This window comes from Carassius carassius, chromosome 26, assembly GCF_963082965.1.
Source record: "Carassius carassius chromosome 26, fCarCar2.1, whole genome shotgun sequence".
Taxonomy (NCBI): Eukaryota; Metazoa; Chordata; class Actinopteri; order Cypriniformes; family Cyprinidae; genus Carassius; species Carassius carassius.
In genome coordinates, this window is record NC_081780.1 from 7184072 (window position 1) to 7209349 (window position 25278).

Consider the following 25278-nt stretch of genomic DNA (forward strand, 5'->3'; position numbering starts at 1 on the left):
GCCTTACCTCTTGTCCAACTTTGAAGAGTTCTTGGCCTGTGTCACGTATCAAATCAAAGAGGCACGACAAGAGAGGAAGGAGATGGAGAGCGCACTCAGAAGGTGACTGAGAATAAATAGAGAGAACAGTACCATCTAAAGTCACCCATGTTTAAGAACCAATAATCTGCTTTGTTTTCTTAATTTACACAATGTTACTTGTGGATAATTTCTGCTAAGGGGTTTAATGTAATTCTCTATAGAATGCTGTGTGTTCTATCCATATCCAATGACCACTAAGATTAAGAGTTAACATTATTTTACATACTTTTCTGGGGGGAATAAAGCATATTTTGATTAAATCTAGGTCAGAATGATGTGATTTGCAATATGTTTTGGTTAAAGATATGCAAAGAATCAGCAATTTCTGTTCAGTGCCCATTGCATAAAGCACTTAAGGGTTTTGCAGATAATCCCTTAAACACTTCCCTTAGCAAAGGGAAACAGTTAAGTGTTCCACGACAGCGACCCAGGTTTTTGCCATTAAAAAAGGACTTTTGTCATGGTCACATTATTTGTCAAAGGGTTAGTTTACCCAAAAGTGAAAATTTTATGTTTATCTACTTACCCCCAGGGCATCCAAGATGTAGGTGTCTCTGTTTCTTCAGTATAACACAAACCAAGATTTTTGGCTCAAACTGTTGTAGTCTATCAGTCTTATAATGTAAGTGGATGGGAATCACAGCTAAAACATACAATAAAAAAACATACGTAAAACCAAATGAAACCCTGCTGCTTGTGACGATACAGTGATTTGTAAAGACACAAAGAGATCGGTCTGTGCAAGAAACTGAACAGTATTTAAATAATTTTATATTTCTGATGCACTGCAATGCCTGAACTGTTAGAACTCTTCTGTGCATGTTCTCAGCAGCAGGCGGCCAGTCACGTGAGACTTCTTTTTCTTCTTGCTTTATGGCGGATCGCAGACTTATAAGTCATAAAATGTAAAAAAATTTGGTGAACTGTCCCTTTAATGCAGATAGCGGTGTAAGTTTTCACAGAAAACAATACAACATGAATAAGGAAAACTAGCCTGGTAATACCTGGTAATACACAAATCCGGCGAAACACGGAAGTAAAGCAGCGCCGCCATTACTGCGTGCCTTGCTGCAAAGGAAGCAGCAGAAGTAGCCAGTTGGTCCCGTAGGTGGCTGTAGCAGATGTTAGCTGTACGAAAAGTTATTTTTATTTAGTTTTTTAGTACATATGCTGTCCAGTGATGCCGGGAAGAGCGTGGTGTGTGGTTGGCTGTTTTAACAACAGCACAAAACTACAGTCCTGAATAAAACCGTTTGTGAAATTCACAAACCTTTGTTGTACATTGACTGCTTACGGCCATACGGATTACACGGAGTTAAATGCAAAGAGACAAGACAGTCTATGCATGACGTTTTATTCCTATCCAAATCAACGTAAACAGTAAAGCTCTAAACTCTCGTGCAGTGAATGTTTCATTCATACTCGAAGCAGAAGGGCGCTCTCGCGCTGATTCATAGTAGTAGCATTTTATAAGCCAAATAAAATCAACGTAAATACATGATTTAATTAATGATTACAGCAATTTATGTGGGGTTTTCAAGTCATCGCCAGGTAATGTGTTGGCAAATACAGGAATAAAATATTATGGAATATAAATTTGCTCTCGAGTGTGACGCACTCACGTTTGAGCTAACGTTAATTATCAGGACTTAAGTGTTATATAAGAATATCCTTTAATTATTAACTAACTGGATGTAAATGTCTAAGCCAGTGTTTTTGTATGTAAATACTGAATTTAGGGTGTAATATTATGTAAACGACTCATTTGTGTTGTAAGGGAAACAGGTCAATTTAGCTCAAAGGGAATCATTTAAGATTTTAAAGGGAATTTGAACAGAATCACTGTTTCACGGCTGATCACTGAGACGCTCTGCGATTCACTGAACGAGCCGTTTAACATCAAATCTGCACTGGATATTAATATCCAAAGTATAGTGAAAACACTATAAATTAGCACAGTAACAAGATCGGCAGTTTAAGACATTAACTTGTAAGCACAAAACACAAGATACTTCTCTTTTCAATATGAATAAGGATTTATTAGATAAATCTAAGACAGATAAACTAATCTAACACATAAATGTACGCACTCACACATTCATACAAGTTGCAGGAAGATAGAAAGTTAGGGAAGAATGAGTTTAAGAGAATGAAAATGTGGAATCCCAAGTTTACAGCAATACGTGAAATTGCAAAGACATGAACAGCCATCAATCACTTAATTAACCCTCGCATTGAGTTCCTCAATGAGGTCAAAATTATATTAGAGACACCAGTACAAATGTCTGGAGGTACTACTTGCGTCTCCTGTGTAAAGTTGTCATTGAAAGGGGGTTTCCCGATGTCGCTGATTGGCTGGAAGTTCAGTAGTCGCTAAAGTGATGTCTTGGGAAGCCCATGGTTGGGCGTTGGCTGAAGACGCGGAGTTGTGTGGGCTGGTTGAAGTTGTCGGTTGAACGGGTCAGACTCTGAGACACGGCGTTACAAAACTTAACTCAGAACACTAAACTCTCAAACGATAAAGAACAGAAGTAAAGTTTGACGAGACTAGGTGGTGTTTCTTCTCATCGTGGCTAAGTAGCAGCAGGCGTGCAGGCCGAAGCACGCTGGAACCGCGCTCAAAGAAAAGTGATTACTAAAAGCATGGCTAGAAGCAAAAGCTAGGAAGCAAAGCTACAAGCTAAAAGCTAAAAGCAAACTAAAAGCATACTAAACGCTGGCATGACTGATAGCAAAAGCTAAAAAGCAAAAAGCTAAAGCAAGATTTTATAGTGTCCTAAGTATTTAAACTGTTGTTTACACACCTCAAATGTTGTCTTGACCAATCAGATATTGTCTTGGCTCGGGGGTATCATAAATCATATGTTATCTTATCAAGCACGTGGTCCGAATTTTCCCGCTCTTGCAGGGTCTAATTTTGGACATGATTCCTATAACAAGAATATGATACATTTGACAAATAACTGATGGTCAGGATTGTTTCAAGCTAACAGATTCAAACACATACATACTAGACATGAATATGTATCCTTAAGCTATCCAATAGTTATAAAAACATACACAATAAGTGATTATAACATGATAGTCAAATGTGTGGGTTACATATAAATGAATATGGAGTTAAGCGATGGACTGATATTCATTTATAAGTAATTTTGAGTTCATTAAAAAGACTTAGAGATAGTTTCTGTGCCATTCTCTGACATAGGGATGTTCTGTGGGGATCAGATGTTAAAAGGCCCCCTTAGGAATTTCAGTCTGGCTCTGCTAGGTGGGGGAAGTCAATCCAAGGATATTGTGTATAACTCTCATGGGTTTACATGTTATGTCCGACGTTGCATCTTAATTACTTGCCCCAAATTTGACAATCTCTTCTCCGAATTGAAATTGTCAATAATTGTTCTAGTGGTGTTAATGTTGAAAGCTGTTCTATGAAAGAGTTGGTTGGTTGGTTATCTTGCTTTGGACTTGTGGCACTAGGAAAGATTTATGACCTCCTGTTGCCTTTCTGAGGAATTCGGCTCATATTTCAACCACAGTCCTGATCAACTCTTTAATTTGTCTGGTTCGGGTCAGATACGCTACAGTCATAACTTTGCCTTTTGATTGTATTTGGCTAAATGTTTGTTTTAACATTTTACACCATTGCCTCATTGCACAGGAAAGCACCCACACATGACACTGAATTCTGCAGATTATACGAGGAAATGGAGCAACAGATCATTCATGAAAGAGATCGAACAATTCTGAAGGTAAAAAACATTCTTTTAAACTTTGTTCGATTTTTTTTAATGAGTAATGAATACATTTTTTTTTCAGCAAAGACACATTAAATTGGTCAAAGACGACAGTCTAGACATTTATAATATAATTAGATACTGTTCTTTTGAACTTAGATTTTTCTGTTCATCAAAGAATCCTGAATAAAAATACATCAAAGTTTCCACAAAAATATTTCAACATATTTTCAACATTGATAAGAATAAGAATAAGATAATGAGTTTCTTTAGCAAGATTATGTGACACTGAAGACTGGAGTGATGTCCGCAAAAAAATCAGCATTGCTGAAAAAAATATATTCTCAAATATATTTAAATAGAGAACATTTATTTTAAATTGTAAAGATTTTTCAAATTACATTTACTGTATTTTTTTTAATCAAATAAATGCAGCATTGGTGAGCATTTTTCAAAAACTTGTTTAAAAAAATCTTACTAAACCTACTAAGGTTTTGGCAATGAATGTATTTCGTCCTCTCCTTATTTGTTGTGATCCTTTGTGTTCGCAACAAATGGGGGCTCGTCCTTAAACGTTTAGTTTTGATTTGGAATTGTGTGTTTTTTTTTTGTTTTTGTTTTTTAATTTGGTAAAATTTGAATTTGTAAATTTTTCTTTTTTTGTTATTGGCCTGGCAGCAGGATTGGTAAGTTTGTTTTGGATTGTTTAAATTTGTAGGAGAGATGAGTACATTTATTAGGCTTATTTGTTAGGTTTTTTTCAACTGCTCACAGCTGTAGCTTATTTAGTGGGAACCCTTGAGTTTTGGCTTCACTGTTAGGATTTAGCGGCATGTCCTTTTTGGGCATGTTGAATTTTTTTTGTTTTAGTTTATTATTTTTGAGCAGATCGGTGGTTAGAGCTAAGTCTCGGGAGCACGCCGAGGTTTGAGGGAATCGCCAATTTAATTGGTTGTTCTTTTCGACTTACGGTATCAAGTGCATAAAAACCCGCCACTGTATGCTTGAAGATTAGGGTCTACTTAGTTTACTTTTTAGGAAGGGTGTGAAGTTGAATCTCTAGGCTATCCTTTAGTGATGATTTTGCAGTTAGTGAGTATGTAGTAGATTTTAAGTGTATGTTTTTATGGAATTGTGAAGGTATTTTTTTTTAAGTATGACATCGATTGAAGTTAGTGAATTTTTTGCAAATCCATCTGAGCAGGTTCTTAATTTATTAACGAAAGATCAATTTATTGAAGTCGCAGCACATTACAATGTTAACCTTTCTACGAATGATAAAAAGTTAAAAGAGAATATTCGGTCCGTTGTAAAAATTGCTCTGATAAATCAACATATTATGTCGTCTGTAGCAGAGTCAGATTTACAGATACCTGTGTCCCCTTCGGTAACACTGGCATTTGAACAACAAAAAGAATTAGTTCTTCTTCAAATAGAACAGCATAAAATGGAGTTTAAAATGGAGATAGAGAAATGAAAATTAGAGCAGGAGACCGTATTTGCGCAGCAGGATTTGGAAAAAAGGAAATTAGATTTGGAACAACAGCGGCTTAACCTCATGAAAGAAGGTAGGATGTAAATGTTTGGTGACAGTGTTGTGGGAGAAAGTGACCTGTTTTTTGCTAAGTTTAATGTAGTAGCAAATTTGCGATTTATGTCTTCATTTAATGAGGAAGATGTGGATACGTTTTTCGTGTTATTTGAATGGGTTGCTGATAGACAAAAATGGCCTGAAACTGAGCACACCTTAATGTTGCAATGTGTTTTGACAGGTAAGGTGCAAAGAGTTTATTCTGCGTTGAGCGGGGCTGAGAGTCAGAATTATGAGAAGGTTAAAGATGCTGTTCTTAAGGCATATGAAATGATTCCGGAGGCATATCGCCAGAAGTTTCGTGGGCTTAAAAAACGTTAAAAAACGTAGAATTCGTGTGTGAATTAGAGTTGTGTTTCACACGTTGGTGTACTGCTTCGGCTGTTGAATCATTCGAGGATTTGATCAATTTACTAGTTTTAGAACAGTTTAAGAATATGCTTCCTAGTCAAACGGCTATGTATATTGCAGAGCGTAAGGTGTTTATCGCAGCTGAGGCAGCAGTTTTGGCTGACGAATATGAGTTAATTCATAAATCCTGTTTTGATGCTGGCCGGTTGGAAAATGAACATGCAGGCAAAATTGTTGTAACGTCGATTCAATCTCCAAATATGTCCAAATAATTATTGCCTTGGTCATGGTCACTGGAAAAAAGATTGCCCGATACTTAAGGCAAAAGATCGCAATCGTTATAGCTTGTCCAATCCGACGGCATTGGCGGCCGCTGTTCCCATGAAAGGTGGTTTAGAGCTCGCAGGTGTGCCCGATGTTGAAAAAACCATCAGTGCAAATTCCGGTTTTTCACCTTTTGTTTCTGAGGGCTACGTATCACTTCCGCAGGGGGAGAAAGTTCCGGTGAAAATTTTGCGAGATACTGGTGCCTCTGCTTCGTTTATTTTGGAATCGGTATTGCCTTTTTCAAATGAAACCTTTACGGGTGGTTCATTGTTGATTTGCTGAATAGGTCTGACTAAAATGTCTGTACCTTTACACAAGGTTTGTCTGTATTCTCATTTAATTCAAGGTGAAGTCGAATTGGGTGTGAGACCAGCTCTTCCAGTGGAAGGAATATCTGTCATTCTGGGGAATAATTTGGCAGGAGAGCGGGTTTGGAGTGACGTGCCATCACCTTTGATTGTTACATCTAAACCTGTTTCTACTGGGGATATAGATGAGAGTATGCAGAGTTTATCTGATGTTTTTTCAGCATGTGTGGTTACGCGCGCCGCTAGTCGAACAGCTGCAACCGGAAAGAGCGCAGAACCGTCTGTGGTGGATGGAGGCATCATGTGGCCACAGACTCTTCTTTCTGTGTCTCCGGGTGAGTTGATTAAGGAGCAAAAGGCGGATTCTACCTTAAATGCGTTATTTTCACAAGTAATGTCTGATGAAAATGCTGCACAGGGTTATTTTGTTTGTGATGGGATTCTGATAAGGAAATGGACACCTCAAGCTAAAGCTTTCCTGAAGGAGTCAATTGTACAAGTAGTGGTTCCAACGCAATTTCGTTTGATGGTGTTAAAGCTTACTCATGATGACTTTTCGGGACATCTTGGAGTGAAAAAGACTTATGATCGTGTTATGCGAAATTTTTTTTTGGCCTCGCTTAAAACGTGATGTATCTAAATATATTCGAACATGTCATACTTGTCAGGTGTCAGGTAAGCCTAAAAAGGAATCCAAGGCCGGCTCCTTTGCGACCGATTCCTGCAGTGTCTGAACCATTTAACCATCTAATTGTAGACTGTGTCGGACCATTGCCTCGTTCTAAATCTGGCAGTGAATATTTGCTGACCATTATGTGTCATGTTACTCGGTATCCTGCTGCATTTGCATTACGATCAATCACGACAAAGTCTGTGATAAAAGCATTGACCCAATTCATGTCGGTTTTTGGGATACCTAAAATTATACAGTCAGATCAGGGCACTAATTTTACATCTGACACATTTGAGGAGGTGTTGCGTCAACTAAAGATTAAGCATAATATATCCTCTGCATATCATCCTCAAAGTCAGGGTGCCTTAGAACGCTTTCATCAGTCTTTGAAGTCCTTGTTACGTACTTATTGTACGGAATTAGATCGAGACTGGGAGGAGGGCTTACCGTGGCTTATGTTAGCGGCGAGGGAAGTAACTCAGGAGTGTACTGGTTTTAGCCCAAATGAACTTGTTTTTGGGCATACCGTTCGTGGGCCACCGACTTTTGTGCGAGAGGGCTGGGTACCTACTGAACCACCAAAAAAGTTAACGGAATACGTAGATGGTTTTAAAAGACGACTTTTTGAGGCTGTTAAATTGGCGAAGGTAAATCTGGAACGGGCACAATTAAAAATGAAACGACTGTATGATCGCAGAACGGAATACCGTTTTTTTTGTGTCGGCGATCAGGTGCTGGCCTTGTTACCTGTTGTTTCATCACCATTTAAAGGCCAAGTTTGCTGGTCCATATACAGTCCTGCGACGGGAATCTGACGAAAACTATGTCATTAGCACACCAGAAAGGGAACAGGCATCGCCTCATAGAACAGAATCAATTGTCTTATCTGTAGATTATGGCTTAAACAATGAGCTGTCCTTTTACAGGATGATGACTGGGTAGTTGAGCGTCCGGTATGTTTTTTCCCGAGAAAATTCTTGTCATATCAGCTGAATTATTCAATTATTGAAAAGGAGTCGTTGGCATTGGTTTGGGCGCTTCAGCATTTTGATGTGTACGTGGGAGGGGGTGGTATGACCGTTGTGATTTATTGTGACCATAACCCCCTTACGATTTTGACGACCCTTCAGAATCCTTTTCCAAAGGTTGATGCGCTTTTTTAGCAAGGTCACTCTTGTAAGAGGTTTTAATCTCACATTTTTTTATCCTGGTTAAATAATGAATGAATGAATCAAAAATAAAATAGTTATATTAATTTAAAAGGAAAGATTATAATTCATGTCTGCTGTTTCTAAATTTATTAAGTACATTCTATGCTGGGCAAGAGCTCAAAACGCTGCAAATGAAAAAAACAAAGGGATCACATAATGCTTTTTTAAAGACCATTATTTTGTGTATTTGGTGTAACAGAATATGTTGACATGCTTTAATGTTCAAAAAACACATTATTTTTCAAATACTGTACCTTATTGTAGGTCCTCTATGCCCCGCCTCTCTCAAACGGTCGTTTTCTACAAAGTCCATCCTTCTGACAAGCGCAGTCTGCTCTGATTGGCCAAATGACCCAGTGCATTGTGATTGGTCGATCACCACAAACACTCGTCAGAAATGCAACGCCCCTTTCAAAATAAATGTAAAGACAGTTAATAATGTCCTTAGTAATGTCCACTAATATCATAAAAAGAGTGGCGTGACAGACACAGCCATGAAGCTCTTATGTGTTTGCAGAACACAAGCCATGGACGGTTAAGACAGCTTACTACACTGTGTGACCCTCTCTCTCTCTCTCTCTCTCTCTCTCTCTCTCTCTCTCTCACACACACACACACACACACACGATGCACAAAAATCCACATTTGAACAGTCATTACCAAATACTTTAATAACAAACGTAGACATGTGGGGGCGTGTTTGAATGAGTCGTTTTAGGGGGGAGTGGCAGAGTCTTAACTTTGATAAAGTATATCTCTTTGGATTCGAGACTTTAGTCTTTGCAACTTCACAGATCCTCTTCATGCACTAAGAGCTTGTAACACTCCAAATAGAAAGGAAACATTTTAATCACATCATATGACCCATTTAAGAAAACATCTTCATGGGGCTGCTGTGGCCTAATGGTTAGAGAGTTGGACTAGCTACCCGAAGGTCGCCAGGCAGGAGTTGTAGGTGGAGGGAGTGAATGAACAGTGCTCTCTTCCTCCCTCAATACATGGCTGAAGTGCCCTTGAGCAAGGCACTGAACCCCCAGTTGCTCCCTGGATATAGCTGCCCACTGCTCCGGGTGTGTGTTCACTTCTCACCGCTGTGTGTGTGTGCACTTGGATGGGTTAAATGCAGAGCACCAATTCAGTGTATGGGTTAACATACTTGGCAAATGTCACTACTTTCACTTTTTCACTTTCATCAATTTGACAACACATGCGCTGCAAATACTCACAACAAAAAACAATAAAGAAACATGCTGCAAAAACAGAAACGTGCTGCAAATAGACACACAGACATCAGATTTCTTTAAGGGAACCACAAAGTGACTAACATGGCTGGGACATGCTGATCAGTGTTTGCTCTGAGAAGTGAGATTTATTTTAACATTATGTGTCTCACTTTTACAACTTTCCCTATAAAAATTAACCATAGCCTTAAAATTAATTAATACATTTAATATATAAAAAGTAAATGAAAACAAAAAATGGTTACTATAGTTAAACCATGCACAATTTACGCATGGATTTACTACATACCATAGTTTAACCATGGTATTTGTACAACTGTGGTATCAAATTGTAATCAAAATTACAAGAAAAAATATATATATATTTGTTGGGGTAATTTTGTTGTGGTCTGCGCTACTTGTGTGTTCCTTGTTTATGTTGGGAGTATTTGCAGTGTGTTTTGTATTTGGGTGTGTTGCGAGTATTTGTAGCTCTCAGACTGATAAAGATGTTTTTTTTATTTGTTTTCTGAAGTTGCAGCACATTAAGCTCTCGGCCACCGTAACATTCTAATGTCCTTTAGCAAAATATTAACAGTGAGCCATCAGTGAATGATATTTTGATATTTCATATTATAATATTATTAAGTTGAAGATATTATAATCCATTAATGATGGGTGGCAGCTGAATGATGAACGATCTGAACTCAACACAATTATGTTTATTCAAAGTAACTGAATTTCAGAAAATGACAGGTTTTTGTTCTCTCAAATTTCTAAGGCTACACAATAGAAAAGATTTGTAAAAGTGTCTGGAAAAAGTCAAGCATCTTTTAAAAATGGTCATGAAAGCAAAGCATTTTTTTTCTGTCAAAAATAGCAGTTGTATATTTCAGTACAGAATGTAACAAAACACTGTTAGACTGCAACTGAAACTTATATAGTAAGTTTTATACTTTAAAAGCTTTGAAAGGATTTGAGGCAGTGTGTGAGGTTTGAGTTAAACAGCTCCTGTCTGTTTTCCTGGATCCTCCTCCACATCATCATAGTCTGTTATTGATAAAGAAGAGAATGATTCATGAATCAATACATACATTACAATGCATTATATAAAAACACTACAACACTAAAACTAGCAGTAAATATAAAAGAGCATTTATAACCACAGAAATGTATCATATAAAGTGATTATAAAGACTAAAGGAAGGTGTTAATAACGTACCAAACATGTCAGTCATATATTCTCTGACATTCTTCACATCATCATACTCCTCCTGAACACCCTCTGATATAAATGTGGCTATTATTAATTACATGAACAAATAGACATATATCAGGGGTGACCAATCCTGCTCCTGGAGGGCCTCAGTCCTGCAGAGTTTAGTTCTGAGCCCAATTAAACACACCTGAACCAGCTGATCAAGATCTTCAGAGTCACTAGAGACTTCCAGACAGGGGTGTTGGGACAAGATGGAGCTAAACTCTGCAGGACACTGACCCTCCAGGAGCAGGTTTGGACACCACTGGACTACATACTTTATTTGGCACAATAATTTGAAGAAAAGTAAAAACAAAATACCCTATTCTAATCTAGAAGGGTGAAAATTGAATCCCACACCTGCTTTATCATTGGACAGCTGTCTTATAATGACAACATCATCATAGTTTTCTGGTAAGTCATCTACAACAAAATAATGAAAAATGAAATGTATCCATCAAATGAACAACATTTTGGATATTTAAAAATATGCATATTTACAATTAAAAAATAATATACACGCATACATTGTGTTATAACCTTTAGAAATAATTCTAAGAACTAAACCTGTAGCATGTCTCAGTCCAGCAATGATGACATCATCATAGTTCTCTGATGTGATTTGTTGCTTTTCTAAATGAGTTAAAAACAAAGAGAGAACAGACATTAGTCAGGACAGAAGGGAAAGATTGGATAGAAGTTAAGGGTGTACAGTGGATTGTACTATTAACATACTAATTGTTCAACTGACAACACATCTTCAAAAAAACCTTCAGTTATCTTTTGAAAATGATGTGATCTAGAACCTTTGTTCAGTACATGCCACTGTTAAGACTGTAAGTCTGTCCCTCACATCCTCATTTTTATCTGCAAAAAATGTGCTGTCTACCTTGACTAAAGTCTATAAACAGAAACAGGTTTACTGTTCACAGGCACAGAAGGTTAAAGAAGTGAAACCCATCAGCTGAAGTCACTCACCTGTTGGGCCTTCAGTGCTGGAGAAATCATTATGATATTCAGGTGTGGTTCTTTCTGCAGATTTTGCTTTAATAAAAAATATAAAAGTGAATGAATGTATAAATAAATAAAAACCATATCTTAATTATAAGTTGAATGGTGTATATAAGAACTTGCGGTGTGAATGTTTTTAGAATGTTTCTAATTAATTATAAATGCATTACGCAAAATACAGTACATAGGGTTTAGTAGCGGGTGACATTACTATATTTAAGTCCCTCTGTATGAAGTGATTATCCTATGGAAGTAAAATAATGACTTATGTCTTTGAAACAAAAAAGCATGTTGAATAGCACTAACTGAAAAATAATGCATTGAATTAACAGTACTTGCATTTTAATGCCTTGAATTTCCAGGGCTTGCATTGTTAGGTCCTGAAATTTTATATAGTTGTTCATTTAAGCTGTGAATATTTCAATTGAAAATATTTCACACACCTTTTCATAATTAAAAAATCAATAATTCATATTCACGTTCCAGAATTCACTTCCAAAATATTAAATCGGTTAAAAAATACGATGTATAATATTTGACAGGCAAATTTCGGTCCATTTTATTTCACTTTCCAAATTCGCTTCCACAAATTCAGTGGTTAAAATTCGGCAGATAATTCGCCCTTTCACATCCGGGAGCTGCAGGAATAGCAGTAGAGCACAGAGGCATAATCTCCAACTGCTGTCAGTTGCTCACCAGCAGGTGGTGCAAGCGGCTTCTGATGAAGACCAAAGCAACAGGTGGATTAAGTAATACAGTTACAAAAACGGATCTGCAGAAAATAAGCAAGCGCTAAGTAGAAGTTTTGATTATCGGGGCATGTGGAAAAGCTGATTGTGCGTATGTTTATTTCAACCTCTTTGCTGTTACCAAGTAAGCAGCATTCAAAGGAGATTATAATGGAATGATTACCCAACGCTGAATTACAGAACTAACATTACATCTAAGGAAGACATATATTGCTTTCGGTTGTTTAGTTTCCGTAACTTTGTGTCATGGCTTGTGCGTCGCTGAGCTGTAATACTGGGGATCCCCTCACGTCACACTCCAGGATTCCCCAATGACAAGTAACGCTTCTCAGTCAAATAATACTATGATATAAGACCTCAGATCTCAGAATAGATTTTATTGATGATTATGCAAATTATATACAGGCAAGCAAATTGGGTCAAAAAGAATCCAATGCGCTGCATTTTCTTTATAATTGATTTCCATTACCGCTGATCTATAAAGTCGACAGTCACACAAAGATATCAATACCATGATTAGTTTTAACAATATGCAACCAATTTATATTAACATAAAAAAATGAGTTAAAAACAATCTAGGTATATTCTGAAAATTTTAACTGAAGAAATTTTTGACGTGCTACCGCACCCAAGGGACCGTCTGACAATTCCACTGACTGGGTTAAAAGGTCCAATGTGTTTTAATTAAAATTTTAAATAACACAGTCAAATTCTTAATCTTGTATTTCTCATAGTGATTTTCTACAGGTGAGATTTTGCCAATACCTCCCTTCATATATTTACAGTATACAATTATTTACATATTAAAGATCCCTGGAAAGGGTTTTCATGTTCCAACAGTTGTAGTACATTGCTAGATACAAGACTGACTTACTAGGGATGGGCGTTTCCCACAAATATCACATTCGAATATTTAAGCTCTCAAAAAAAAGAATATTCGAATATTCGTTTATTTAAATTAAGTTTAATGAGTCAGACGTTATTTTTCAGCAACATTTGTTTTCGTCATTTTGAACAAGCTTACACACAATAAGCTTGAACATTACACATCGTGTTTTGTAGCTGAAAACCTTTAACAATGCGTGCAAACAAATAAAAGTACAGATTAAAAGCAAAAAATAATAATAATAAGTGAACAAAGAAAAAACGTAAAGCAGCCTGCAGCAATTAGGCTATTGTACACTTAACTTTTAAACTGTCAGCAAATCTTTTTTGCTTTTTTTCTATTGTTTTACATGTTCTTGTTAAGAAATATGGGCATGAAAACATGATCGGGGGAAAGTCGGCTCCTTAGTCTGTTAACAATAAGGGCGGCCGCGGAGAAAACGTGCTCTGATGCACAGACGTTGGTGGGACTCACAAATAACGGTGTGCTAAGCGAATAAGTTTTGTGAAGCGCTTCGTGTTTTCGTTTCACCACTGAATGGGATCCTCATCTGGTGGATTACATGGCTCCAGCAAGAACTGTTCCCACTCGTCTCGGCTGGACTCTCTGTAATCATCGCTGGAGAACTGGCTAAGCCTTTTCCAACGAGTGGGCATTGCATCCTCTTCATCGTTGGTGACGCACCACTCGCATCAAGGAAAATGTTCTGATAATGTTCAAAAAAAGTTTTTTTTTTCTTACTTCTCTCATGTTTTCATCGAGAAACCTGAGATGTTTGTGCCGAGGGTCTAGGGCAGACACGAGAAGAGGAGTTTTCACTGCATTCTCCAAGTTAGCGGTGTTTATTCGTTGCTTGAGAGATGCCGCAACAATGTTCTTGAATTCGGTCACTTTCTGTGATTCTCCACGGCATATTTGAAGTAGAAGACCGCAGTTCTTACGGGGCGTTCACATATCGCGTCTTTTGCATGCTTAAGTTCGTTATTTCCAATGTAGGCGCGCGGTATGCATGCGCGCTCATAATGGAAGCGTTTCAGGCGCGTCCGCACTGCATCGAGTTAAAAACATCTAAACTTTCAGAATGCCGCAAGCGCACCGCAGGTCATGTGACAAGAACTAAACATTCAGCTTCATCCTTTCCCGTAAACGTTGAAAGCTCAGCCAAGATGAAGGAACTGCTGATCATAGCTGTATATGGATTGCCATTTTGAAATAAATTTAGTAGCAGAGCTACTGAAAGCGATTTTTTTTCTTTTGTGCTGCAAGTCCATTTATCCTTTGCTGAAATTTCCGCGTCTTCATGGAGAGAGCGCGTCATTGTTGCTTAGCCTCAGGAGAGCTTCTGCCCGAGCGCTTTGGAAAAAAGGAGAAAGCGGCGCGCATAGCATTTTCCACGCGTTATTAGGCGCGATACGTGAATGGCCCCTTATTCAATCATTAATTATTTTTTAAATAAATTAAATAAATTATTTTATATATATAACATGCACTTTTTCTTGTTCTGAAACTTGCGTTCATATATTCATCTGTCTGTATATAGTTTGCATCATCAGTAAGATGTGAGTTTGTCTTTTAATCGCTGTCACTGTTAGTGCGCTGAGCCACGTAATGTGTTTTCTTTTCTTTAACAGATTTCTGAGGGAAACCGCGTGAAACCTTGAGCGTTCGTTCATATTTTACATCTGCTTAACTGTCTATATAGTTTGCATAATCATCAATAAAATGTATTCTGAGGTCTTATATCGCAGTATTAGCTGATTGAGAAGCGTTACTCGTCATTGGGGAATCCTGGAGTGTGACGTGAGGGGATCCCCAGTATTACAGCTCAGCGACGCACAAGCCATGACACAAAGTTATGGAAACTAAACAACCGAAAGCAATATATGTCTTCCTTAGATGTAATGTTAGTTCTGTAATTCAGCGTTGGGTAAAACACCATTATAATCTCCTTTGAATGCTACTTGGTAACAGCAAAGAGGTTGAAATAAACATAGGCTACGTGTAACCGTCAGAGTATTCGCTGTCCTGTTGAAGTTTGTCCCTCTGCAGCTACGGTAGTCCTCTGACGTCACCCAGCTAGCCGTGAGTGGCTAAACAACTCATTTGCGTCTAGGTCAGTTCCTATAAAATAGTCTGCACTGTTGGGCTTAGAGAGATTCTCTGGTGTTCAGATACATTTTGTTACTGCTTGGGTATGTGGTTTTCCTGTGCAACGAAGGTATGGTAAATGTTTATATGATGTAGCAAGCTAAGCATTTATATTGTATCTAATACTGGGCTATTGGAAAATAGGTGTTTGACTGATTGCCAGATGCTTCCGGGTAATCGTGCTGTGTATTACTGAAGGTATTATTTGTGCATTTTACTGATAATCATAACGTGGGTGTCATTGCTGGGACATGCATTTTAATGAGCACATTTGCGCACAGGTCTTGGGCAATGCACCTGCCAGGTAGCTGTACCGCAACTAAGCAGCAATATTAAGAAGGTAAATGTTTGTTTATTGTGTTACGGGTAGATCCAGTGTGTTGGGACTAAAAGCATTGAACACATGTAAAAGGAGTCTGATTGTGTTGCCCGGACGTAATGCATGACTGTGTTTTATTGTCAACTCTTAATATAAATGTATTTGATGAATATGCTGTGTGTAACAACTGTTATGTAGGATTGTGAAGGCTGGCGCAAAGGGCTGTTTTTCCGCTGTGTCAGTTCGTATGTCTACATTGAGGTAAAAGAAAATAATGTTTTTATGAAATGTTTGCGATGCTACAGGACTATTTGTGCATTGTATATATCAAGCACTAATTTTAATGATTTTGTGTTTGTAGACAGATTGCTCCTGCTGCTTTGCCTTGCCCAAATTAAGTTTTATAGATATCTTTTCTTTTCTTTTTTATTATGGTTATTTTGCTGTAGCCTCCGTCTACATATCTGTCCGACTGATATGGTATTGGCTGTACTAGTGGTGTATAGTTTTACATTCTCGATCCACTCTGGTAGTGATAACTTTCTTGTAATTTTCTTCCTTTTTCTAGAGTACTAGAGTAGCTGCTCATAAGAGAGGTTCCTGGTTCCGTCCTCGCGCACTGCACCACGTATTGTAGTGGTAATCTGCACTTCACAATATTGATTGAATCATTGGCTTGTAGTGGTTGTGCCTGCCTGTGTGTGTGTGTGCGTGTGTGTGTGTGTGTGTGTGCACGTGATCGTGGGCTACAGTATCCAGAGCACGGGCGGTGAACGTCACGCGTATCCCGGACAGGTAACCTGCCTTGACAGTGAATCAGTATTTTCTAATTAAATTGTTAATCGTATTGTCTCTTGTAACAGCCAATACCAGGTCTAGTCTCTCGTTTTAATACTGTGCCTCCAGTATGACGATGTGACTCTTGTATTATACTATTGTACAATAAAGTTTTGTTATTATTTTTATATTGAAAGCACGTCTCTGTTCAGTTCATCTTTGGTGTATTGCTACGAACCTGCTTGCCTTCGATTAGATAATTAGCAGTTAAGGTGCAAAGTATATCCTGGTGTGAGAGGCACCAGGTGGCGTAGTCAAGAACCTTTAAATCTAGATCTGGTCAAAGATATATCGGGTCACATACGCACAATCAGCTTTTCCACATGCCCCGATAATCAAAACTTCTACTTAGCGCTTGCTTAATTTCTGCAGATCAGTTTTTGTAACTGTATTACTTAATCCACCTGTTGCTTTGGTCTTCATCAGAAGCCGCTTGCACCACCTGCTGGTGAGCAACTGACAGCAGTTGGAGATTATGCCTCTGTGCTCTACTGCTATTCCTGCAGCTCCCGGATGTGAAAGGGCGAATTATCTGCCGAATTTTAACCACTGAATTTGTGGAAGCGTATTTGGAAAGTGAAATAAAATGGGCCGAAATTTGCCTGTCGAATATTATACATCGTATTTTTTAACCGATTTAATATTTTGGAAGTGAATTCTGGAACGTGAATATGAATTATTGATTTTTTAATTATGAAAACGTGTGTGAAATATTTTTAATTGAAATATTCACAGCTTAAACGAACAACTATATTAAATTTCAGGACCTAAAGATGCAAGCCCTGGAAATACAAGGCATTTAAATGCAAGTACTGTTAATTCAATGCATTATTTTTTCAGATAGTGCTATTCAGCATGCTTTTTTGTTTCAAAGACATAAGTCATTATTTTACTTCCATATTATCCTGTTGATGACTACAAATCCAATACTATGACAGTTACTCACCCCTCTGAGTGAAGAGACTGTGTCTGTTAGTGGATCTGTGCTGAATCTCTTCATAAACGGCCTCAGTCTTCATCTTCTGTCTCCTCTTAGAGAGAGCTGTGAGTGTAGACAGACAAACCTGCTGTCAGTTCACAACACATGACTGATCACACACTGAATAAGACACAATATGACAGTCTCTGGATCCTACCTCTCCTCATCACTCTGTTCTGCTGAATCAGTATAAGCAGTGGCACTAAGAGCAGTAAGAGCACAACTCCCAGAACAATCACAAGCACTGGGGGGACGGAGAGAGTTTGTGGAGGAGAGACTGATGTTGAGCGCACGGGAGGAGAAACTGGAGGAGAAACTGGAGGAGAAGCTGATGTTGTTGTGCCAGGAGTAGAGGACACTGACACATCTGGGAAATCTGGCAAAACAAACACAATCATGTTCAAAGCTAGGAATGTTCTAAATATATCAATATTACACACATTTAAAATGGTCTAAAAATAAATATTATTTCTCAGTATTTGGCTGTGACCTGCACATGTGAGTCCAGCGTGCTCTTTGTTGGAGCAGTCAGTGTGGTTTTTCAGGGAGAGAGGACAGTCCCACAGGTGAATCTCATTCCCTCTGCACTCGACTCTGTTCATCCACATAACACCTTTACCAGCACCAAAGACTGAATTCCCATCAGCCCTCAGTGCTGCTCCACAACCCAGCTGCCTGCAGACCACCTGAGCATCGCTGATGTCCCACTGATCATCACAGACTGAGCCCCACACAGCGTTATGATACACCTCCAGCCTCCCAGAGCACCGGCCCTTACCTCCACTCAGTCTGAGAGGAACATGATCTAAAACACACACACACACACACACACACACACACACACAGACAAAAAGGTAGATACATTAATTATCAGCAGAGTATTGTCTGAACAGCAGCGTCTGCACTGGAGTATGTGTGTGATCTTTTGTATATTCCAAGATGAAATCCTGCTGGTTTCTCATATTAAAATACCATTATCTTATGTCCCTGTCGAAAAAAAAACAGCATATGCAGGTTAGATATGTTTTGAAGCATGACTGCTGGTCATGTGCTGGTCATGTGCTGGTCTAAGCTGGTCCTAAGCAACTAGCTCCTGCTCAGGACCAGCTCATAGCCAACTTTTAACCAGCTCATGACACACTAAGTACCACCTTAAACCAGCTGCCATGATTCAAAACATACCTAACCAGCATGTGCTGTTTTTTTCAACAAGGGTTGCATTCAACATTCGAAATTTTCATGGTTGTTTCTGTTAAATGAACTTACCTGAACACTGTCTGTGATGGGGAGATGTGGAGCATGTCAGAGAGCTTCGAGGAGACTCAGGGATCTCATGTTCTGTAACAACAATTAAATTGTTATTAAATGTATTCCACACATCTTCTCAAAGCACTAATAATAAAGGATAACTCTTGTGTTGTTTACTGATGAAAAAAATAATCTGTTTTACCTGAGCAGATGATTTTGGCCACTTCATCGTCACCACAGTTATTCTGTCCCCAGACTGAAGAAGGACACTGCCATAAAGTGGAATCATGTGGTCGACATGTAACTTTATCCAGCCAGTTAGGAGCTGATTTTAATCTTGGTGTAGAATCACACCAAACACCAGATCTTCCACAGTTCAGCTCTTGACAGATCAGACTCGCTGTGTCTTTGTCCATCTTGTTGTAACACACATTACCCCAGGATCCATTGTAGAAAACCTTCACATTCCCTTCACAGCCCTCAGTTAACCTGATCTCTTTATACTCTACACAAACAATATCAATTTTAAAATCACAAGTTTCAAAAATGTGAAAATTTTGTACACTTGAATTTTGAAATGTGTAAAACTTTATACTTAATTTCAGTTTAAACTATTTAGTAGCATGTTTACCTGAGCACACGACTCCTACATCCTCCTTGTGTTTACAGTCATGTTTTCCCCAGCCTGAAGAAGAGCAGCTCCACAGGGACGTCTCATTCCCCTCACACTCCACCTCATCCAGCCATGTGTGTCCAGAACCAGGACCAAACCAGGCTGGTACCTGCTGGTTACTGAGGGCCACTCCACACTGCAGCTGTCTGCACACCACATGGGCATCTTTAATATCCCAGGAGTCATCACACACTGTCCCCCATGAGCCTCTGTGAAAAACCTCCAGCCTCCCTGCACAGTCTCCCCCAGAACCCACCAGCCTGATGGACCCACGACCTGATATTCAGAGAAAGAAAAACATCATTGATCACGAACAAATGAAGAATCTGTCCAGATGTTGTTGTTCTCACCAAGGCAGGTGATGTACACCTGTTGTGTGGAGCTGCAGTTGAGAGTTTGTGGAGAGCTGCAGTTCCCCAGATGAGCTTCACTCCCAGAGCACTGGAAGCCCGTCACACACTCATGACTGTGTTCACAGAGCCACAGCCCAGCTGTCTGCAGACCACAGAGGATTCAGTGAGACTCCAGGAGTCCAGCAGAACTCTCCTCCAGACCTAATGGAGGAAAACTTCCAGCTCCCCCTCACACTGTCTCTCTCCAGACAACCGCACCAGACCATCATGAAGAGCCAGAGAGGAACCTGAGTGAAAGATGTGGCATTTTTATTAATATATTGTATGGTAATTTATGTACTTAACTTTTGTTCAATAAAATCCCTCACCAGAGCAGATGACTCCAACATCTCGTCTGTGAGAACATTCAGCTCGACTCCATGAAGAGATGGAACATTCTGAGAGTTTTGTTTCATTCCCGTCACAATCAAACACATCAGCCCAGATTTCATAACTTCCCTCTCCAAACCAGTCTGATCCAACAACAGACACAGCAATCCCACAATTCAGCTGTCTACAGAGGACACTGGCAGCTCTCATATCCCAGCATGCATCACACAATGTGCCCCACTCTTTGAGGAACTGAAGCTCCACTCTTCCAGAACAAGTGTCTGAGCCATTTATCAGTCTGAGATCAGTGTAACCTGAGCAAAGTAAAAAGAGTTCAGAAACAATGCATAAACCATTCTTAAGCTAAGTTGTCATTATATTGATCACATTATAACTCAAACCAAAGACATGATCTAGTATTAAAAACAAATGAAAAGCTGCTGAATATTTATACTTAACCAGAACAGATCAGTCCCACAATGTTGTCAGTGGTGCAGTTGTGTTTGAGTGATGATATTGAACAGAATGAAATATGAGATTCATTTCCTCTGCACTGAATCTCTTGTGTCAACATCTGAGCGTCTCCTTTGTCAAAAGCAGTTGCTCCCAGCATCTGTACAGGAGCCCCACAGTCCAGCTCTCTACACACAACCTCTGCATCCTGCTGGTCAAAGACAGCATCACACACTGACATCCACGTTTGATCATGAAGTATATCTAACCTCCCAGAGCAAAGATTAGACCCATCAGCAAGTCTGGAGCGTTTATGACCTGTTTATATTGGATAAGTGAGGATTAGGTGAGAAGGTTTTGGATGTGGCAAGTTTAACATCCAATTAGATTTTATAAATATATATATATATTTATTAATGTTTAGGTAGTACATAATGAAAGGGTTTTTAATTGAATTTCCCAAAAATGACAATTGTAATCTCAGTGTAGTTGTTATTCAATGAAAACGGGGTGGTGTTGGCGCAGTTGATAAGACACATGCCTTTGGTGTGAGAGACCCGGGTTTGAATCCACTGTGAGACACCAATGTGTCCCTGAGCAAGACACTTAACCCCTAGTTGCTCCAGAGTGTATATGTATATAGCAATTGTAAGTCACTTTGGATAAAAGTTAAATGTAAAATGCTTCTTGAAGCTGAAAAATTGAGGTCACCATTGCCTTTAACTATGGATGGTGTGCTGTAACTATTTAAGTCATTTTGAAAATGCAATAAAATAGTCATGGTTAATTAACATTATTTTCAAGATCTCAAATACTTAAGTGGTAATTAATTCTTAGAATATAACAGACATATTTAAATCTGATATGCAGCTAACCACATCCAAAAATATATATTTTTTTCTCACATAATGAAGACAAAAATTATCAGAAAGTGAGGAATGCTTTGAGGTTTAACTTTATTCACCTGAGCATATGACACCAGCATCATAATTATGAGAGCACACTGGTATATTCAGTCCTGCTGACCCACAGTTCTTCAGTGTAGACTCTGTTCCTAAACATGTTAAAAGACTCATCCAGATTGGTCCTGATCCTGGACCAAAATGAGCATCACCCAGAGCATCTACAGGTTCTCCACAGTCCAGCTCTCTACACACCACTGCAGCATCAGGCATATCCAAGCCAGTGTCACACACTGTTCCCCACTGACCTCTGTGAAGAACCTCCACTCTACCAGCACAAGGACTGTTACCATTTACCAATCTCACATGCATTACATCTAATAGAGAAAGACAGAGACTAAAATCAATCAGTCATTCTAAAGAGAGGTCATTGTGTTTAAAATTACTCAAATAGATTAAAAAAAAAAAAAAAAAAAAAACAGAATTACAGTGTTATTTTTTATTTTATTTTAGTTCATTCTTTGAAGCTGCGGGTCTGGCAAGGGCCACATCAAGTGCAATGGGATGCATATGATCCTAATATGCTACTAATTTCTCTCATATCAATCTTCTTACCAGCACACTGAAGCACCTGGTGATCATCATGAGAGCAGCTGTGTTTCTCTGATGCTGGACACATTCGAATCTGAGACTCATTTCCTCTGCACTGAATCTCTTGTGTCCACATCTGAGCGTCTCCTTTGTCAAAAGCAGCTGCTCCCAGCACCTGTACAGGAGCCCCACAGTCCAGCTCTCTACACACAACCTCTGCATCCTGCTGGTCAAAGACAGCGTCACACACTGACATCCACGTCTGATCATGAAGTATCTCTAACCTCCCAGAGCAGCGAGAACCTCCAACCAGCCTGACGCCTGCAGAAGTGAGAGAAATTAAAAGAAAAGTTCTATAACCACTGTTATCATAAACTTAAAAAAGCAAGACTTTATAAAAACTTGGCAATAACATTTACTGAAATGATTGTACCATTCATTAATGCTGAAAGATCATTATTGTATGTGCATTCAAATAGTAAAAATGTTTACTAAACTATGATATAACTATCATTAGTCTTGGCCCTGGACGACACAGAAAAACACTGAAGGTGTACGGTACTTAATGCCTTTTCTGAAAGGTAAAAGAGCAAACACTTGTGATACTGAGCTTGTACAATAAAAGCTTCTGAAGAAGAACTAATCAATACGTTATTTGGATTTACATTTACATTGTACTTTTATGCTTTTGGCACACATTTATGCACATAGAAAAAGCTACTTACAGATGCATTCAAGATTAACATTTTATCAGTTCATGAATTCCCTGAGAATTGAACCTATGCCCTTGCTGTTGAAAAAAATCAATAGAAATCTTTGGAACTAAAATATAAGGCATGTGGATCAACAGTGATGTAATAGGTTACATTTTAGAACAGCTCACCTGAGCAGATGACTCCAGCATCTGTACCATGATTACAGTCATATTCTAACAACATAATCGTTCCACAGTTCTTCAGTGTAGTCTCTGATCCAGTACACATCATACGATTAGTCCAGATTGGTCCTGATCCTGGTCCAAAATAAGCACCACCCAGAGCATCTACAGGTTCTCCACAGTCCAGTTCTCTACACACCACTGCAGCATCAGGCATATCCCAAGCAGCGTCACACACTGTTCCCCACTGACCTCTGTGAAGAACCTCCACTCTACCAGCACAGCGACTGTGACCACCAACCAACCTCACATTCACACGGTCTGTTTATTGAATACAGAAAGATAAGTAATACTTCTGAACAGAGCAAATAAAACAGTAGAAGAATCTCATAAAGAGAGAGAAAAAAAATCTTTCATACAAGGAGTCAGAAGATTTGATATAAGAATTTGATCAAACCTGCACACACCAATCCAACATCATTATCATGTGAACAGTTGTATTTGTGTGGCAGAGGTGTTGGACAGAGGTGAATCTGAGATTCATTTCCTCTGCACTGAATCTCTTGTGTCCACATCTGAGCGTCTCCTTTGTCAAAAGCAGCTGCTCCCAGCACCTGTACAGGAGCCCCACAGTCCAGCTCTCTACACACAACCTCTGCATCCTGCTGGTCAAAGACAGCATCACACACTGACATCCACGTCTGATCATGATGTATCTCTAACCTCCCAGAGCAGCGAGAACCTCCAACCAGCCTGACACCTGAAAAAAAAAAAAAAAAGGATTATGAATTGACCTTTCAGAAAAACAAAACATGGACTAATTTCTATTCTTTCTTTCAACAAAATGAAGTTTTGAGTTTACCTGAGCAGATGACTCCTGCACTCTTGCTCTGGCACACACCTTGAAAACCCCATATGATAGATCCACACTTCTTCAGTGTGGACTCAGATCCAGTACACATTGCATTATTCATCCAGACTGGTCCTGATCCGAGTCCAACCTGAGCATCACTCAGAGCATCTACAGGTTCTCCACAGTCCAGCTCTCTACACACCACTGCAGCATCAGCCAAATCCCAGCCAATGTCACACACTGTTCCCCACTGACCTCTGTGATGAACCTCCACTGTCCCACTGCAGGGACTGTTTCCATTAACCAACCGCACATTTATTATTTCTGTGAACAGTAAGGGGGAAAAATTGGAAGAGATCTATCAAAATTAAATTAATCTATCTTGTTGAATATGGAAGAATATGGGTAGCAATATTCAATTTGGAATGTAATGTGCAAAAGGATAATGCAATATGTAAAATGGTTTCCAATGTACCTCAGACTTTTAGAGAAGCTGTGACTTCATCCAACTCAAGGGAGTGGATAGATGCAATGGATGAGGAGATGAAATCACTGAGGGATAACACCACATTTACTTTGACCAACCTACCTGAGGGCAAGAAAGCAGTGGGGGGTAGAAGGGTGTATGCTATCAAAACCAATGCTGATGGATCTGACAAATATAAGGCTCGCTATGTCGCCAAGGGGTATAGTCAGGAGTTGGGTGTAGATTATGGAGAAACTTTTTCTCCTACTGCTAACCTTACCAGTGTGAAAGTGTTGATGCAAAAAGCTGCTCAGGAGAATTTAATTCTCCATCAGATGGATGTTAAAACTGCCTACTTACATGCACCGATTGATTACTGGAGAAATCATTGTATGAGCTAAAACAATCAGGTCGAAACTGGAACAAAATGTTACATAACTATCGGTGCGAAAACAACTTTGTACAAAACCCAGCTGATCATTGTGTTTACAAGAGAGAAACAGAACATGGGAAAGTGATAATATTGATATGGGTTGATGACTTGGTTATTGCTGCCAGTGATGAGAGAGTTTTAAAACTGTCAAATTCCACATGAAAGATTTGGGAGAACTGAAGAATTTTCTAGGTATTATTTTTGCTCAGTGTGATGGGGGTGTGACTATGTCACAGCAGAGTTATGTTGGGAAACTGCTGGAAAGATTTGACATGCAAGATTGTAAACCCAGGTCGACACCTTGTGAACCAAAGTTGAATTACACCGATGGTAATGTAAAACTAATTGACCCCAGAAAATACAGAGAGGTGGTG

At 38.9% G+C, this 25278-nt stretch overlaps 1 protein-coding gene and 1 long non-coding RNA gene across 3 annotated transcripts; both read right to left on the reverse strand.

Annotated features, from left to right (window-relative positions):
- Nucleotides 1–10089: 10089 nt before the first annotated feature.
- Nucleotides 10090–11885, reverse strand: LOC132105663 (uncharacterized). 2 transcript variants are annotated; one of them, XR_009423973.1, is made up of 5 exons: nt 11736–11885; nt 11325–11390; nt 11118–11180; nt 10722–10784; nt 10090–10549 (listed from the first exon to the last, which is right to left on the reverse strand). It is a non-coding gene; the product is annotated as an uncharacterized LOC132105663 (long non-coding RNA). The 2 variants fall into 2 exon arrangements; XR_009423972.1 differs by lacking the exon at nt 11736–11885 and adding an exon at nt 11564–11704.
- A 6253-nt stretch (nt 11886–18138) lies between these two features.
- LOC132105386 (scavenger receptor cysteine-rich type 1 protein M130) lies at nt 18139–24337 on the reverse strand. The gene is given in 10 exon segments (XM_059510471.1): nt 18139–18491; nt 18953–19024; nt 19137–19883; nt 19958–20102; nt 20177–20247; nt 20329–20643; nt 20789–21100; nt 21747–22061; nt 22300–22596; nt 24015–24337. Coding segments are annotated over 10 exon segments (2739 nt in total). The 5' UTR covers nt 24127–24337.
- Nucleotides 24338–25278: the final 941 nt, after the last annotated feature.